This window comes from Heloderma suspectum, chromosome 5 (genome assembly GCF_057233095.1).
Source record: "Heloderma suspectum isolate Gila_16-S chromosome 5, 16-S_ref, whole genome shotgun sequence".
NCBI classification, from domain to species: Eukaryota; Metazoa; Chordata; class Lepidosauria; order Squamata; family Helodermatidae; genus Heloderma; species Heloderma suspectum.
The window spans coordinates 145,890,576-145,907,775 of record NC_139462.1 but is presented as its reverse complement, the minus strand read 5'-3'; the positions used below and the strand labels follow the sequence as shown (position 1 = coordinate 145,907,775).

At 42.1% G+C, this 17,200-nt stretch overlaps 1 protein-coding gene across 2 annotated transcripts in view; it reads right to left on the bottom strand.

Moving 5' to 3' along the window:
• The window catches only part of EZH2 (enhancer of zeste 2 polycomb repressive complex 2 subunit), a 64,646-nt gene that overhangs the window by 17,353 nt on the left and 30,093 nt on the right, over positions 1 to 17,200 (bottom strand). For both annotated transcript variants that reach the window (XM_084857749.1, XM_084857750.1), the window contains exons 4-9: positions 17,018 to 17,134; positions 15,053 to 15,173; positions 13,737 to 13,895; positions 10,620 to 10,716; positions 8,989 to 9,152; positions 841 to 932 (exon numbers count right to left, since the gene is read on the bottom strand). In XM_084857749.1, the coding sequence (XP_084713875.1) occupies positions 841 to 932; positions 8,989 to 9,152; positions 10,620 to 10,716; positions 13,737 to 13,895; positions 15,053 to 15,173; positions 17,018 to 17,134 (750 nt within the window). The remainder of the gene's footprint in view (positions 1 to 840; positions 933 to 8,988; positions 9,153 to 10,619; positions 10,717 to 13,736; positions 13,896 to 15,052; positions 15,174 to 17,017; positions 17,135 to 17,200) is intronic.

Below are 17,200 nucleotides of genomic sequence, written 5' to 3'. Positions count from 1 at the left end.
CTTTCCTTGCAAAATATATATATATATACTTCCAGAATTCCATAACGCTACATATTACCAGGCCAAATTATATCAACAAATGTTCGGTAATGTATTCTGACTTTAGAATTAGAAAATTGTTGTGAATGGGTTGGATCCAATGGTGCGTGAGCAGACCTCTGCTGGCATAGGGCCCCCTCTGCAGCCCCTCACAACCACCACATGCCTCAAATCTGCTCCAGGGGGTCCTTCAAACCTCCGGAGCAGTTTGGGGCAAGAGTGGGGGCTGCAAGAGGAGAGGAAATCTGTTCCGCTAGCAAACAACCAGCATTGGATCCCACCCTTTGAGTTATTGTTGCAGAATTCACAAATGAGCTTGGCAAGAGCAACAGCAGCATATGATGATCAGGAACAACAGTGCCAGTTTGATCAACTCCATCTGCAGCCAAATGAAGCAGACAACACAGCTAAAGCAACAAGAGAATAAGCCAAGATTGCCAGCCCAAGCCAGCAGTAGCATTTTGGCAATGTTCAAAAATGGCACTGAAACTCCCCCAAAGTTCTTCTCAACCCCACAGATTGATCCAACCTGTCCAGCACTGCAAGCAGAAATATATCTTGGCCCTTCTTTGTGCTGTGGATAAAGAGGTGGAAAGAAAAAGCACGTTTGGTGAACGACAAGATCGTGAAGTATGCAATATCCTACATAAAGCATTTTAACATTCCACCTTATTTGATTCAGAAGTTTCTTTCCTGGGACAGCTAAATAAAATTAATTTTATCTGTCAATGTACCTTTCCTTCCATCCCTAGAGCTAAAAAAAAGCCAAAACTGTTAAGCCAAGGGAAAAAATGGTCTTACCAGATGTTGATAACAGTGTGGCCCACATGGTTTATTATCTATTGCAGTTTCTGTATTTTTCCGTTTGTAAGTATTGGGAGTTGCATGGAATGCTATGAAAAATGTAAAAGGAGTTTTCATTAAAATAAAGGTTCTCCTTCCATGAAGCATGAAACAATCTTAGACAATGTAGAAAATTGCAGATAACCGTGATTTCGCTATTTAGCATTGCTGGAATAATGTAGTGTGAATTATTGCAAATTGCAGTCATCAATGCAATTTAATTTTAAGAACGACCATTATATAATAGCTCTGATCTAGAAACCTCCAGGCATTCTTGTGTACATACAATCCGGCGGTCTGCACAAACGTCCCTACTTATTTCATAAAGAGGCAGTGTTGTATGTGCATCCTTTTGTGAGAAGTTATGCCCCAACGTTATGAACTGACAACCCTCAGCTAAACTATGGTTAGCTGTGATGTTTGTTGAATTAATTCCCTGGTGCTGTCTTCTTGCTGACAGATGCTTAGCCAACAAGATACAAAACAGAACGTTCAGTCCATTAAGCTTTCATAATAAGCCTGACATACTGGGTCTTTGGAAGCCTATCCTGAATCAAATAAAGAAGGCCTATAAGAAAATACAGTATAATCTCCCCCTTTTCAAGGAAAAAGAAACTTAGTATTTCCAAGGGGCAATTACACAAACGATGTACAATTATAAGCAGTGAACAAATACCAGTACACATCCATTTAGACAAATAGTCTTTATCAAGTTCATATGATTGCTTCTAATTCCTTGGAAAAAGCTTTTCTGTTGGAATCCAGTTGTGTTGTTATCCAGCTGAGATCGTCCCACTCTTCCAGCGTTACTTGTGCTCTTCCTGCTATAAAACACCCACCTGAGTGTCAAATAAACTTATATCATGCCAAAGTTGCTAAGAGTGGGAAGATCTCACTTTGATAACAACACAACTGGATTCCAACAGAAAAGTTTTCTCCAAGGAATCAGATCTAGTCATATGAACTTAATAAAGACTATTTGTCAAAATGGATGCATACCAGTATTACTTAATCCAGTTTCTTGTTAATATATTGTTATATATGTTTTATATGTATGGCGTTTTATGTATTATACGTAACTTTGTAGATATGTCTGAGATAAATCTTTGGGTTGGATCCAGGATCTGCCTTTCCCAAGAGGGAGGGCTCTGAGAGAAGAACATCCCTCCGCCCAATTTTGAGGGTCACCCATCCCCTCCCACACCAAAGCTCACCCCAAATCAGCAGGGTCTCCTGACTCTCTGACTGGGTTTGGACAACATTCCACAGCTCATCATGAGCTATTTAATCCACAATGAGCCATGGAGCCCTGAGGTGCCAGGTTGCACATGCAACCTCTCAGGTTGTCGTGTTGTGCAAACCTGGCAAGCATGGGTTATGCAAGGGTTAAACAAAACAGACTATGAGTTATGCCTGGGGTACCGCAGGGCTCAGTCCTGGGCCCAGTGCTCTTCAACATTTTTATTAATGACTTGGAGGAGAGGGTGCAGGGAATGCTCATCAGATTTGCAGATGACACAAAATTGGGCGGGATAGCCAATACCTTGGAAGACAGAAACAAAATTCAAAGTGATCTTGATAGACTGGAGCGCTGTGCAGAAAACAACAGAATGAAATTTAATAGGGACAAATGCCAAGTTCTGCACCTAGGAAAAAGAAACCAAATGCACAGTTACAAGATGGGGGATACGAGGCTCAACAACACTACAAGCGAGAAGGATCTTGGAATTGTTGTAGTTCACAAACTGAATATGAAGAAACAATCTGATGTGGCTGCAAAAAAGGCAAATGCCATTTCGGGCTGCATGAATAGAAGCATAGCTTCCAAATCGTGGGAAGTACTAGTTCCCTTCTACTCAGCACTGGTTAGGCCTCATCTGGAGTACCGTGTCCAGTTCTGGGCACCACACTTTAAGAAGGATGAAGACAAGCTGGAAAGGGTTCAGAGGAGGGCAATGAAGATGATCAGGGGACTGGAAACAAAGCCCTATGAAGAGAGACTGAAAGAACTGGGCATGTTTTAGCCTTGAGAAGAGAAGATTGAGGGGAGATAGGATAGCGCCCTTCAAGTACTTGAAAGGTTGTCACAGAGAGGAAGGCCAGGATCTCTTCTCCATCATCCCAGAGGGCAGGACACGAAATCATGGGCTCAAGTTACAGGAAGCCAGATTCTGGCTGAACATCAGCAAAAACTTCCTGACTATTAGAGCAACACGACAATGGAACCAATTACCTAGGGAAGTAGTGGGCTCTCCCACACTGGAGGCATTCAAGATGAGGCTGGACAGCCATCTGTCAGAGATGCTCTGACTTGGATTCCTGCATTGAGCAAGGGGTTGGACTCGATGGTCTTGTAGGCCCCTTCCAACCCTACTATTCTATGATTCTATGTGAGGGCTGTTTAACCCTCACATAACCCACGCTCACCAGGTTTGTACGACACAACAACCCATGAGTGGGCGTTGCATATTCAAAATGGTGGCCAAAACAAACCTTGCAGCTTCACCGTCAGTTAAATAACCCAAGGTGGGCTGCTGTGATGTGCAAACAGCCCCACTGTGTAGCGTTTTCAGGAGACTTCAGGGGCTGCCGTGGGAAGTAGGGGATGGAGAAGTCCACTTCCACCTGCACAGCTAATCCAGCATAAAACTGGATCCAACTCTTTGCATATAATTAGGTTCTTGTGTTGTGTGGGATATGTGTTTAGAAGACCTACTAACTGTTTAGTTTGTATTGCAGAATGTGCCTTTGAAAGTGAGCAATAATATAAATACGAAAAGGGAAAAGCTTATATTGGATTTTCTCTGGGCAGAAAAAACTCAAGGATTAGGGCCAAAATACTTATCAATCATCAACAGATGGGGGGATTAGCATTCAGCTGAATAAAATGATAATATCATGCAGCTATGTTACAACATCTGAAGGCGCAGGTTAAAAATGATAATGTAACCATCATGGAACAAGGAAATCTCTCAACAGAAAAAAAAACCTCTCTGGTATTGCAATAAGGAATATTTAGCAGTTATTAAAATAAACCCCTGTATCAGCACTTTATTTCCAGTTTGGCAAAAGTATAAGAGCAAGCTAAGTTTAAATCTATCACCTTTTACTGCTATTGATTATAATGAAAAAATAGATATAAAGGGTTTGTTGAGAAACATATTTTGGGAGGTGGCAAGATTGTCAGGAAATTACTGACAAATAGGTTAATTAAAACCTATCATTCAATTAAACAAGGAATACAGCAAACTCAGCTCTCATTTCTTCAATACTTGCAACCGAGGGATATTGTGAACTATTCCTCCCGCCCCCGAAATACAGCTCCTTGAGAGATAGCTCTGAATCTGAAATATTGATTCACTCCAATTGGTCACAGGGAATACTGAGTGGTATTTATAAAATGATTGTTAAAATGGGATCATCTAGGAATCAATATCTGGTAAAGTGGGAAAAAGCCTTCTCCAGGTCAATATCAACAGAAAAATGGAAAAGGATTTGGATTAAGGTGTGGTTGGCAAAAGCATATTTTTTTGGTCATGCCTAAGAATTAGAAGTTTTTGGATATTAATCCTGAAAGAAATAAAAGCATATGACAGGATATGATATACCATCAGATCCGTTGGTAGTTCTATTCTGTTATCTTAAGGCAGAGGTGGGGAGCCTCAGGTCTGGGTTTCCCAGATGCCCATGTCTCTTTCCCCACCAACATTCTCCCAACCATGAATCATTTGGAGGCTTCCTGGCTTTTGTGCATTTATTTTTCCCATTCTAAAACATTGAAATGCATTACCTAAGGCTTAGTTACTGACACTAAGAGCATTAAGCTAAAATATGCTGGTATTTTTTTTGTATTTTGGGCCCCAACTACTTTGCCTTCAGCCCCACCTACCACTGGAACGCAGCCCCTGAGAGCTTCTCTGAAACTGAATTTGGTCCTTGGGCTGAAAGAGGTTTCCCACCCCTATCTTAAGGGCTTGGTACATGAGGAGGTTATTGAAATGGTTGTGCATGTGTTAACAGCAGCTCATAAGGCCATTGCTTATAATTGGAAAAAACTAGCACCCTGCCCCCATCACTTGGTGAGTGGATTAATAGGTTATGGGACATAATATATATGATCAAATTAATGTACAATTAGGGAAGGGAGACAACAGGGAGATACATTTATAGTAAAGTGGAATCTGTTAATCTCCTTTTAGAATAATGTCCAGGATAATAATGATCCGTATGTATTGCTGGGTATGATTTATTGTTCCTTACATATTGTATTTATAAGATTTATATTGATTTGATTTAGTCGTATAATATTACTATTACAGGTACTGTGTATTCTTACAATATTGATATTTATCTATTTTGATGGTTTTTACAGCTTGACTGGAATTACAGAATGATTTTGTTAGTCTATTATAATTATTTGTAATTTATTTAAACTAAAAAAATATGTTTTAAAAAGAGAATATGGGAGTGACTTCCAGCCTCTGGCTAGCTAGCCTAAGACCACAGGAATATGCATATGCCATACTCTGCCAGGGTTGTAATGCACTCAAGTAATTCAGGCACATTTACTGACTGACACTGTTCAGACGTCACAGTGGCATCTAGCAGCAAATCATGGGTTTATTAATTCGTGCATTAACTCACGAATGCCGCTTTCAAGGGTTGTTTCCATGATGTCCAAACAGGGGCACTTGGGGCTGTTCAGTGGTTAAATAACCCCATCCATGGCTTGTTCTTGGATTAACTTGGGGTTGTTTAACCCACAAACAACCCCAAGTGCCCCTGTTCAGACATCACAGCAACAACCCTTGAATGTGGTATTTGAGGGTTGTTAATACAAACAGGAAGCAGCTTGCGCGCAGCACACATCCCCACAATTCATGGCTGAATTAACCCTCTATTTGCCACGGTGATATCCGATAACCTCATAGGCTGATGTAAAGCCCTATGGAGGAAAAGCATTATGCAGGAAGCATTGGGGAAAACACATGATAGTAATCCCTTAGTTGCACTGTAACACTCATTAGCATCCATCAAGATTAAGCACCTATACCCAAAATATGCACACAACCTCCCTTGCACTCTTCACTACACACCCATGGTGGGAAAACCAAATCCTACTTCTTTCTTCTACATTCCCTCGTCAACTAGGGAATCTACCAGGACACATTAGTTGCCTGCCACACAGTTTTCCCTGGCTACTCGTAGAATAACAGTGGTTCCACCCATCCATAACTCACATAGAGCCTGTGCAATCCTGTGTTCCGATCCAAAGGCAAACTCCCAGATCACAGATGATCCATGAGGATGAGCTTCTTTAAACCTCTTCACTTTGGAATAGGCAATATTTGCGTTCGAATGATCTTTCTCTCTCAATCTGCTTATTCTCCCTTCTGTCTCAAACAGCTACCCATGTCTCTGTGGGTCAGGCTGTTTACATTTCTGTTACCAATGACCAACCCAATTATGCCTGTCATGTCTCCATCTGGCTCCTATCACCCTCCTTATTAGATATAAGAGTCCCCTCCTTTGCTTCTTTTCCAGCAGACTTGCACCTTGCTCCATCTCTCTTAGTCCTGCCCCCAATGTTCTCTATATAATTAACCAAGTAACTGCTAGTTTCATGTAAGTGCTGTTCACGTACTACTCACGTACTACTCAGTCTTTATATCCTTGTAATAAACCAGATATTTGACTATTCTAAACTGTGCTTTGTTCTTACTTTTTCCTCCTCCTGGTTGCATCAATTACTACTTTGCAAACCATAATTTTTGGTTAAAAATCCTAACACCAATTGTTTGTGTACACGTGTGCACGTTCATACATGTGTAGATGAGGAGACATGGTTAACAAGGGGCTAGAACTCATTTTTAAAGCCTATGCTGTGGTGGTGATGGTTGTGAAGAAAGCACACGTCTTTGCTACCATTGAGTCCTCAGTTTATTTATTTTTTATTTATTAAATTTCTTAAGTGCCCATCTGGCTGGTCACCCGGCCACTCTGGGCGATGCACAACGGTCCAATTTAAAACAGTAAAATTATACATTAAAACATTATTTGAAAATACTCTAACCCACCCCAAATGCCTGCCTGAATAACCAAGTTTTCAGTGTGTGGCGGAAGCTCATTAAAGAGGGGGCATGGCGGAGTTCCCTAGGGAGGGAGTTCCACAGAGTGGGGGCCACCACAGAGAAGGCCCTCTACCTTGTCCTCACCAGTCTAGCTGTCCTGGTTGATGTGACAGAGAGAAGGCCATCTGAGGCTGATCTTGTTAAGCGGCTTGTCTGGTGCTGCTGGAGGCGCTCCTTAAGATAGGCTGGGCTGGAACCGTATAGGGTTTTAAAGGTCAAAACCAACACCTTGAATTTGGCCCAGAAAACAACTGGTAACCAGTGCAACTGCGATCACGCCGGCAGCTGCCTTTAATCAGGCGAGCCACCACATTCTTCACCAACTGCAGCTTCCAAACCATCTTCGAGGGTAACCCCACATAGAGCGCGTTACAGTAGTCTAGACGAGAGACCAGGGCATGTACTACCAATAGGAGGAGATAGTCAGGAAGGCAGGGGCGCAGCCACCATATCAGATGGAGTTGGTACAATGCAGTCCGACTCATGGCTGACACCTGAGCCTCCATGGACAGCTGGGAGTCTAAAATTACCCTCAGGCTGCGGACATGGTCTTTCAAGGGTAGCGCTGTATCCCATTCAACACCAGGTCAACATCCCCCAACCTACTCTTGTCTCCCACCAAAAGTTCCTCGGTCTTGTCAGGGTTCAGCTTCAGCTTATTCCTCCCCATCCAGCCACTCACCGTCTCCAGACATTTAGACAGGGATTCCACGGCCAACCCTGGTGAAGATTTGAACGAGAGAGCTGCAAGTCATCCACATATTGATGACACCGCACCCCAAACTTCCTGATGATAGCCCCTAGCAGCTTCACATAGATATTAAATAGCGTCAGGGAGAGGATGGAACCCTGTGGCACCCCACACGTGAGCGGCCACAGGTCCGACACCTCCTCTCCCAGTGCTACCCTCTGGTACCTGCCAGAGAGGAAGGACCGGAACCACTGTAGTACGATGTCTCTAATGTCCATCCTCTCCACGCGGTCCAGGAGGATACCGTGGTCAATGGTATCAAAAGCTGCTGAGAGGTCGAGGAGAACAAGGAAGGAGCATTCACCCCTATCCAAATTTATTTATTATTTATTTATTGCATTTATATCCCGCCTTTTTTCCTCTTGCAAGGAACCCAAGGCGGCTTACATTATCCTCCTCCTCTCTATATTATCCTCACAACAACAACCCTGTGAGGTAGGTTGGGCTGAGAGTCTGTGACTGGCCCAAAGTCACCCAGTGAGCTTCCATGGCTGAGTGGAGACTAGAACCTGGATCTCCAGGCTCCCAGTCCAACACTCTAGCCACTACACCACACTGGCTCTCCAAAGCCTTCAGTGCAAGCCAATAGAGCTCTTCCAAGCCTGACCTTCATGAAAGTGGGAAACGATCCAGCATAGACCATTTGCACAGTACTTTGCGGATAAAGTCGCTCATACCAGGACACCAGATTATTCGCTGTGCCTATGCCTGAGGTATCTGCTTGTCCTACTGTAATACAAATGTTTCTGCATGTTCAGCCTGAATGCAGACAAGATTCTTGGATGTTTCAGGCTGACTACATGCATGTTCGATCCTGGCTACAGGATCGAACATGCTACCAGAGGAGAATTAGCTAAGAGAGTAAGGTGGTGACAAATACTTTCCCACAGGGGAGTAGAGTACCTGGGACACTAAAGGAAGCTGTAGTGAGAGACCACTGTTGGCAGGGCAGGGGGAAGGAGAGAGAGCTTCACAACCCATACTGGTTTGATATTGGCATGTTTAAAAATTAACCACTTTGTTTTAAATCACGCTTTCTGACCTGTAAGCCAGGATCAGTGGAAAGGGAAACGAAACACTGGTGAAATTCTTCTCCTGGCCATGGGAGGAAGAAAGGGGAATGGGGAGTACAACTTATACATGTACCGCTGTGCCATGGTTTAGTATTACATGCAAAATATCCCAACATTCTTGAATACTAAACACAGATATTTTTACACTTACGATGTAAGAAGCAATCATATTTGAAACATCGTCTACAGAAGAGAGTATGAAAGGAGTGCAGACTCTGCTCCCTCTGAACAGATTTGGCATTTGGTCCATCTATGTTTGGTGTGCACTCAGGAGGGAGAGCTCCTGGAAGCTGCTGCTCTGTAAGTTCTTTGTATCTACAGAAGAAGTAGAAATTGTTACTATTTTACATGTAAAAACCCAGTGTTACTGTTCTTTCAGGTAATGTACAAATTATACCATCTAAACCAGGGGTGCACAACTTTTTTGGCCTCCGATGACTGCATCAGGCAGCACCAGAGGGCCACACACACCTGCACACAAGCCTGGGGATTCCTTTGCCAGTGCAACCGTGGAAATCCCTTCCTTATCTCCAGTTTCTCATCAATGATAGGAAATAAGGGCTAGAAAAAATAAGGGCTAGCAAGGGAATCCCTGGTGTTACTCTTGTGTATGCTAGCAAGGGAATCCCTTCCTTATCACTGACCTCTCATCAGAATTCAGAGATACGGGATGGGTTTCCCTTGCTACCGCAACTTGGGGAAGCCCCAGGCAGTGCAGCTGCAGCGACAGATGCAAGGAGGTCTGGCAGAACACCAAATACGACTTGACAGGTTGCATGTCAGCTGAGGGCCGCAGTTTTTGCACTCCTGATCTCAACTAAGAATGTACACTGGCATAAGTGAAACTAATTTAATTCTCATTCTTAAAATTTCTTGTCTGGCTAAATCTGTTATTTGCCATTTATGGCATTGTTTATTGCCAAACGATGGCAACTGTTTTTATTATTACACTTTCATTGGTTTGTGCTGCTATAACAAAAAGACGTTTCCTGAACCAGATAGCATTTGTATCATTTCAGCACTAGCTATGGACATGTCCTAGTCCAAATCTTATTTGTTTCAATGAAAGGGAGTTACAAATTTTCACAACTTTCCCATCAAAATCTTTTAAATTGCTTAACTTTGCTGGATCATGCCCTGTTTGCAGTAATTCATTCTCTATTTACTAAATCAAGGAAAATATCCATAGAGCTGCATTTATGGCAGATTTTACATTAAAAACAAACAAACCACTATTCTGTTCAATGCCTCATCCTCCAAACCATCTCACAACTGCCACCTATTCCGTGACAGAGTAAATCTATGTACAAGAATTAATAATCTGACTATGCATTTGGAAAACAAATTTGATACCAAGGTTTGGATTTGCAAATCCAGCAAATGTTCCTGTCATCATCTGGAAAACAGTGAAATAGAGCACGAGATACAGAAAGCAAACAGACAGCAAAACTGAAGACCCCTTGTCCCAGTATCACCAGATTATACCACCTCCATTGTAAACTTTCAACATATTTGACTTGTTCATTGACACTTTTAAGTATATAGTTATAACCATTTTTGCAATATCCAGCTGTATGTTCTCCATACAACCAATTTCAACAAGCGCAGGTCTGCACAACCTGTGGACTAGCCAGAAGCCTGACAATCCCTAATTAAGCAGGAATTTTATTGAGCCTCCAGCAGACTGTTTGACTGTTTGGATCACAATTTGTGCAGGCCTGCTATAGTATTTCTCAAGAAATGGAAATGATGTATTACGCAGTTTAAAAAATAACATCTTACTTTTCTTTCAGTTCCTCTGCTGTACCCTTATCTGGAAACATTGAGGAAATGGCTTCGAATATCTTGTCAGAAGGAAACTTCCGAGGAGGATGGCTCTCTTTTACATAGAAACACAGACAATGAAGACATGTTTTCTAGCCTCTTAAGAATCTTTACATTTGCTGTTTCTCTAAGTGTGAGGCAGGCAGGCAGGCTGGAAGGATGCATTAGGTACGAAATTCTACACTGACCTCTTATCCTTTCTAGGTCAACAAAAATGTTCAATCAACTTATTTTATGACAGTGTTCACGATCAATAGGACATTAACATTTTCCCTCCCCTAGAAATTAGAGAGTGCATAACTCCTTCCATTTTCTTTTAACGAGACCATCTTACAACAAGGACAAGACTGAATACATACAGCAAAATAATCTGGCTTTTCTTACAGTTGCATGATAATGTTCCAATTGCTCTTATTTCTTTGACTTATGTCAAAGAATTTTTGACAGAATTGAGAATCCCTTGTTTTATACCAGGGATGGGCAATTTTCTTGGCCTTCAGGGCTGAGTGCTGTGCATACACAGACACACGGGATGGGATCCAGATTAGGATTGCTGTTTCATCATGATCATTGCAGAGCAAGTTGAGGCTAAAGCCTATTCCCCACCCCCACTCCCACAATCCCAATTGGGATTATTCCTGTTCCATCACTATTAGCATCCATTAATTCAGTTCCATTTATATCATAGCTTTCCTCCAAGGAACTCAAATAGGGAGGGGGGACATTGTCCTCCTCCCATTTTATCCTCCCCACAACCCTGTGAAGTAGGTTAGGATGAGAGCTGGTGACTGGCCCAAGTCACCTAGTGAGCTTCATGGCCAAGTGGGGATTTGAACTTGGGTCTCCTCAGTCCTAATCCAACACTCTACCCACTACACCACACTGGCTCTCTAGCAGCACAGAAACAGTTATGGTTCTGGTGAAGAGAGCATGCAGGGATGACACTTCCTGCACCACTCCTCCCCAGCATAATCAAACTCCCAACAGCCAGCCAAACAGCTTTTTCACTGACTGTCAGAAGCCCAAATGAGTTGGGGAAGCAAGCATTAAGATGCTTTCCCAGCACAATCAGACCACCTTGAGGTGGGAGGGGGAATGGGGGGGCACTTTGGCATCTGTGGCGGGTCACACATATGACCTCTGAAAGCCACACAGGTGGTCTGCAAACCACAAGTTGCCCACCCTGTTGATACATTTGACTATATTAGCAAATATAATTCTTACACAAACATTCAAGGAATGTTCCAAGCTGTTGTGCTATTTTGCATTGCATGGAGACAGAGAGAATCTGAGGTATCAGAAGTAATATGGCTCAGGGAAACAGAGAAAAATGCCATTTGGCGGGATAAGAGCAAGTTACAGTTTTATATCTAAATATTAGGGTTCGATATACATATAAACAGCTACCAATAGACAAGGATCATTTGGAGCTGCCCTTGACCTCGGTTACAGTATCCATGGGCAGCCTTCCGAATGCAGTCCAACTGATGGTCTTCAACCTTGAGGAGTATGAGCTGCTTCAGAGGTTGCTGATTCACACGTATCCATTAGTTCAACACTCAAAATTCAATGTGTTAATTGCCTCCTTTTAAAAAAATATTTGTACTTTAGTTCAGAAAGGCAGGAAGTACATCTTCAGATGTTTTGGATTTCAACTCCCAGCATTCCAGACCATTAGTCGTGTTGGCAAGGGGCTTCTGGGAGCTGGAAGTCCAAAACATCTAGAGGTTTACCTTCAGCCCACCCTGCTTTAGCTCATACCACATAACTTTTTTTTTTCATTATCATCAATTATATTGGCAGCCCTCCCTTGGATAAATGGAAGCTCACACATGGTTTACCCTAGTTTATTCTAACAGCCGCCTTGTATTTATTTGTTCATTTTAACAATTTATAACTCACCTTTCAATCAAATAAGTCCACCTTGTGAGTTGAACTGAGAGATGGTCAGGGCCACGATTCCCCAGGTCTAATGTTTATCCATTACACCACAGAGACCAGAGGACCCCAATGTGGCACCCGTGGGCACCTCTGTACTCATAAGGCCAGGCTGAGGCACCTGCCAAGCTATTTTCCCCCTCTGTGAGGAAATGGAGCAATTACCTCCATTCACTTGTACAGGGGGGAAAGTCTTCCTTGCCAGAAAATGGCTGGAGAGGGAGTGCACTCCCACCAAGGACCCATGGGGTAACAGTCCTTGGGAATGGAGTGATCTCCATTCTATAGGCAGTGAAAAAGTCCACCTGCCAAAAGTTGGCTGGAAGGGCAGGCCAAGTCAACCCCCAAATAAGGACACTTGGGGCAACCATTTCCACTGGCTTGTATAGGCAGTGATAAGCCCCCTGTGGACTTTGCCCCTCTCCCTGCTGATTTTCGGCTGGGGGGGGGGCTTTTTTCATCCTATGCAAATGAATGGAGAAATTGCTCCATTCAGTTTCATAGGGATGGGGAAAGATGGAAAGAGAGAAAAGGAAAGAAAAACCAGAAAATGGAGAAGGGAAACCAAAGAGAGAGAAAACCAGAGAAAGAGGAGCCAGAAGGAAGAAAAATTATTTAAAAAGACAGAGAGAGAGAGAGAGAGGGAGAGAGACGGAGAGAGAGAAGCCCGAGTGAGAAGCACACACACAGGGTGCACATTCATGCATACACACACTAACACAGATAAGGGGGCATTCCTAACGTTTCTGTGATTGGCCCCACCATCCCCTGCAATCATCAATTTGTGGTGGCGCCCAGGACACTTTTTCAAATTGCCGGATGTGCCCCAAAACATTGGAAATCCCTGAAATACAGACTTGCATTGAGAGTCAATGTCCATTTTTAAGTACTTTTAAAATTAACAATAACCATAAGTGTCTGACCTGCAATTAAAGTTTCACATATACAAGTAATCACTCAATATTGTGGTAATGAAATGGTGAACAACCATGTCAAATTTCATTCCCAGAACATGTCTCTCTGAAAAAGCCTATACAAGGTGGTATTACTCTACTGAAAACAGATATTTTGAATATCAGACTGTGTATATTATTCAAACCAGCACACGACAAAGATCTCTGAACTCTATTAACATACCTATTCTGTTGGCTGCCCGATTTTTCTGCTTTTCATTTCTCTCATCAAGATTGTCATCATCATCTTCATCATCATCTTCGTCGTCGTCATCATCATCGCTATACTGACCGAGAGCATTGACCAGCTCCACAAATATTTCATCATTGATAAAGCCACATTCTGAAATTAAGCATATGCAAAAATGGAAGAGGCATGCATTTACAAAGAGGCTGCGTTCACCTCAACAATAATCCAACATGCAGAAAAACAGACTGAGCTGTTAAGTAAATTAACAAAAGAAACACAGAATTATGACAAATGTAAAACATTTTGTAGCTACTGCTCTTCAATTGTTTTTAAAACTTTTTTTAGTCTTTTAAAGAACTTGCTAGATTCTGGACGGTTTAATGGTCTAAAAGCCTTTACTCCCTTTCCTTAAGGTTCTGCCATGAGCATACCATTCATTGCAATCAACTTGCTTACCACAACATAGAAATTAATTAGGACAATTCTCTTTTAAATGACAGTGGGTAGCCAAGTCACTTAAGAGCTAGATAGATTCTCTCCCCCGCCCCCGTAACAATAAAATAGGATGTGTGTCCGTCTGTCCATCCATCCATTTGTCAGCACTGTAGCACCAGGACTGTGAAAAGCCACCCTTGCCAAGGGGAGTGGAACAGAAAGACCCCTCACTCAGGAGGTTATAAGGTGCACCATGGAAGGGGCCATACCTAGGGGTGCCAGAGGACGTGGCTTCTATCAGATGGAGACAGCACAATGTGTCCAGCTTTGACAGTTGCATAACTTTGTTTCAAGGCTTCACTGTATCGAACTAAGGGCTATTCTGACCCGTGTGAAGCCTGGTCCAGTCACATGTTAAAAACGATAGATGATAGATAGATAGATAGACAGACAGACAGACAGACAGACAGACAGACAGACAGACAGACAGACATCACCGTTTTCACTTATCATAGATAACTCAAAGGGTTACCCAGTTTCCTGGGAGTAAGACCCAGTGACTTATTTCTGAGTTGACATGTATAGGACTGCACTGTAAAACAGCATCAACATAATATAGCAGCAGAAAAATCAAACTTAATAAATTATTTTCCTGTATTCTCCAGATGGAACTATCTGACAAGCCAGTTAAAATACAAAAATACAAGCATTTTATTTTATGTAGAATGGCAAGCATGTGATTTAGTACAATAATTATGTTTTTAGAAATAATATCAGTTATCATATTTAATAAACGAATGTAAGTTGACCAACACAGGCAAGCCATATTGGCTACGAGTGGCAATTAACCTACAAATATACACAGTGTAACTCACCTCTGTCTCCATGTACCTTTCCATCATAGTTTTTTATTAGTTCTTCAATAAATGTTCCATCCTGGTCAAGAACTTCATCTCCCATATAAGGAATGTTATGCAAAACTGTCTCATCTTCTACCTAAAAATAGGGTAAGAGATATAACAAAGCAAATGTTTCCCTACCACAAACACAAGGTAGAACTGCAGGTATTTTAAAAACCCTCTTCTATCCTTGGCATGGTCTTGTAAAGCCAAATAGCAGAGCAACCAACAACTCACACCTCAAAAGCAACTATTCCATCTATGTCTTAAACAAAATTAAATTCCACACCACCCTCACTATTGACAACAAGGTCTCTTAAGAACAGCACCTTATCCACACTTAAAACAACAACACCACACAACATACTCATTCATATTAAGCGGTGTCTTATGGGTGAGGGATTGTGAAAAGAAGCCATCATTTCTTTGATTGTCTGCCAGACAAACCCTGGGTAGGGCAAGAAACTATGGGTTACATAACCCCTGGGTTAGCGTTCTGTGCAAACCAGGTCACTACACTAAAAACAAGTTTGCGCTGCAACCGCTCAAGCTGCATGCCAACTCTGACGATTTATTTATGAATTTTATACCACCCTTCAGTGTCAGTTTCCAGGGCAAATAATAGATAAAAATAATAAAACACGTAATACACATGGCGGAGGAACCTGGAGGGCAGGTGGATTTGGGAGCAATTGTTTCTTGAGATACCTGGCTCCCACACTCACTGGAGCACAGATGTCCTCTTATCGAGTTTAAAAAACCAATTTATGATTAGCAGTTACCAACTGCAGAGCTGGTGAAAGGTCTGCTTATGCAAGAGGATTCCCTCCTCAATTTCCAACCATGCTCTGCCCATCTTAACTCAAAGAAACAATGTGTGGTCACAGCTGTGATGAGTATGAGAAGGGGAAGCACATCTGGACTGTGTGAGGGACTGTATTTTAAATACAAGATGAGGGTTCCCTACATTGCTACCTTTATGCCCAATACTATAAGCCATTCCAATTACCTGGGAGGATCAGCAGGTCTATATTTTTATAAGAAAGGTGGCACATAAACAGTAACATGAAAAATGTTAATCAAAGAAATCATGATTCAGCCAAAGTTAAGTACTGTTAAGTCCCATCAAAATCAATGGCACAAAGTTAAATATATGCTTCTCTCCTACACTAAAATCAGTGAGATGGGCAGGGCCAGGGAACGGAGAAACTGTGGCAGAAGAACTATCAAATCCAAAGCTCTGCCAGGCTCATGCCAGCAAGGTGGAAGGAGGTAGGTATTTTTCCTTTTTCCCCTTTCCAAACACTTTTTTCTTTCTTCACATTTTCTCTCCCACTGGTTTCAGTGAGCAGGAAAATAAGTATACCAGCTGCAGTGCTGCCATACCTTTTCTGTTTCAGGGGCATGCTGGGGGAACAGGGGAGCTTTAGATCCAGTGCAAAGTTCAGTTGCTAAGACTTCCTATTATTCTTGTTTCTTAACAATCTAATTCAAGTTTTTTAAACCTTTCCACATCTAGAAATCTGTAGTGATTTGTATATGAATAGCAATTTGACATCATGCCAACATTCTCCTGCAAAATCTGTCCATTCAAAGGATAAATTAATTCAGATGCTTTCTACAAAATTGAGTATTTGCGCACAAGAATAAAATAAATTAATCTTATCAGGCATGAACATACAATGAAGATTGGCGAGCTACTTATACCCATTAGAGGCATGGCAGCAATGTCAAGGTTACAGCATACTGGAAACATGGGATCAAGTATTATTCAGCTACTGTGTCCTGCAAAACATACTCATTTGCTGGTTCCTATTTCAGTCGATTTAGGCTGCAATAATATGCCCACTTATATGGTAGTAAGGCCCACTGAAATTGGTGGTACTTACTTCTGAGTAGACATGTACAGGATCGCATCGTTAGTGTCCATATTTCACTTACCATAAAATTTTGCTGAAGGGGTGACCAAGAATACATTATGGGTACTGAGGCAACAGCATTCAGAGTCTTAAGAGGGATGACTTGTTTTGGAAAATCCAAGTCACTGGTAACAGAACACTGAGAGATAAAAATCACACTACTTGTAGTAAATTGTTTTCAAACAGGGAGAGCAGCACAAAACCG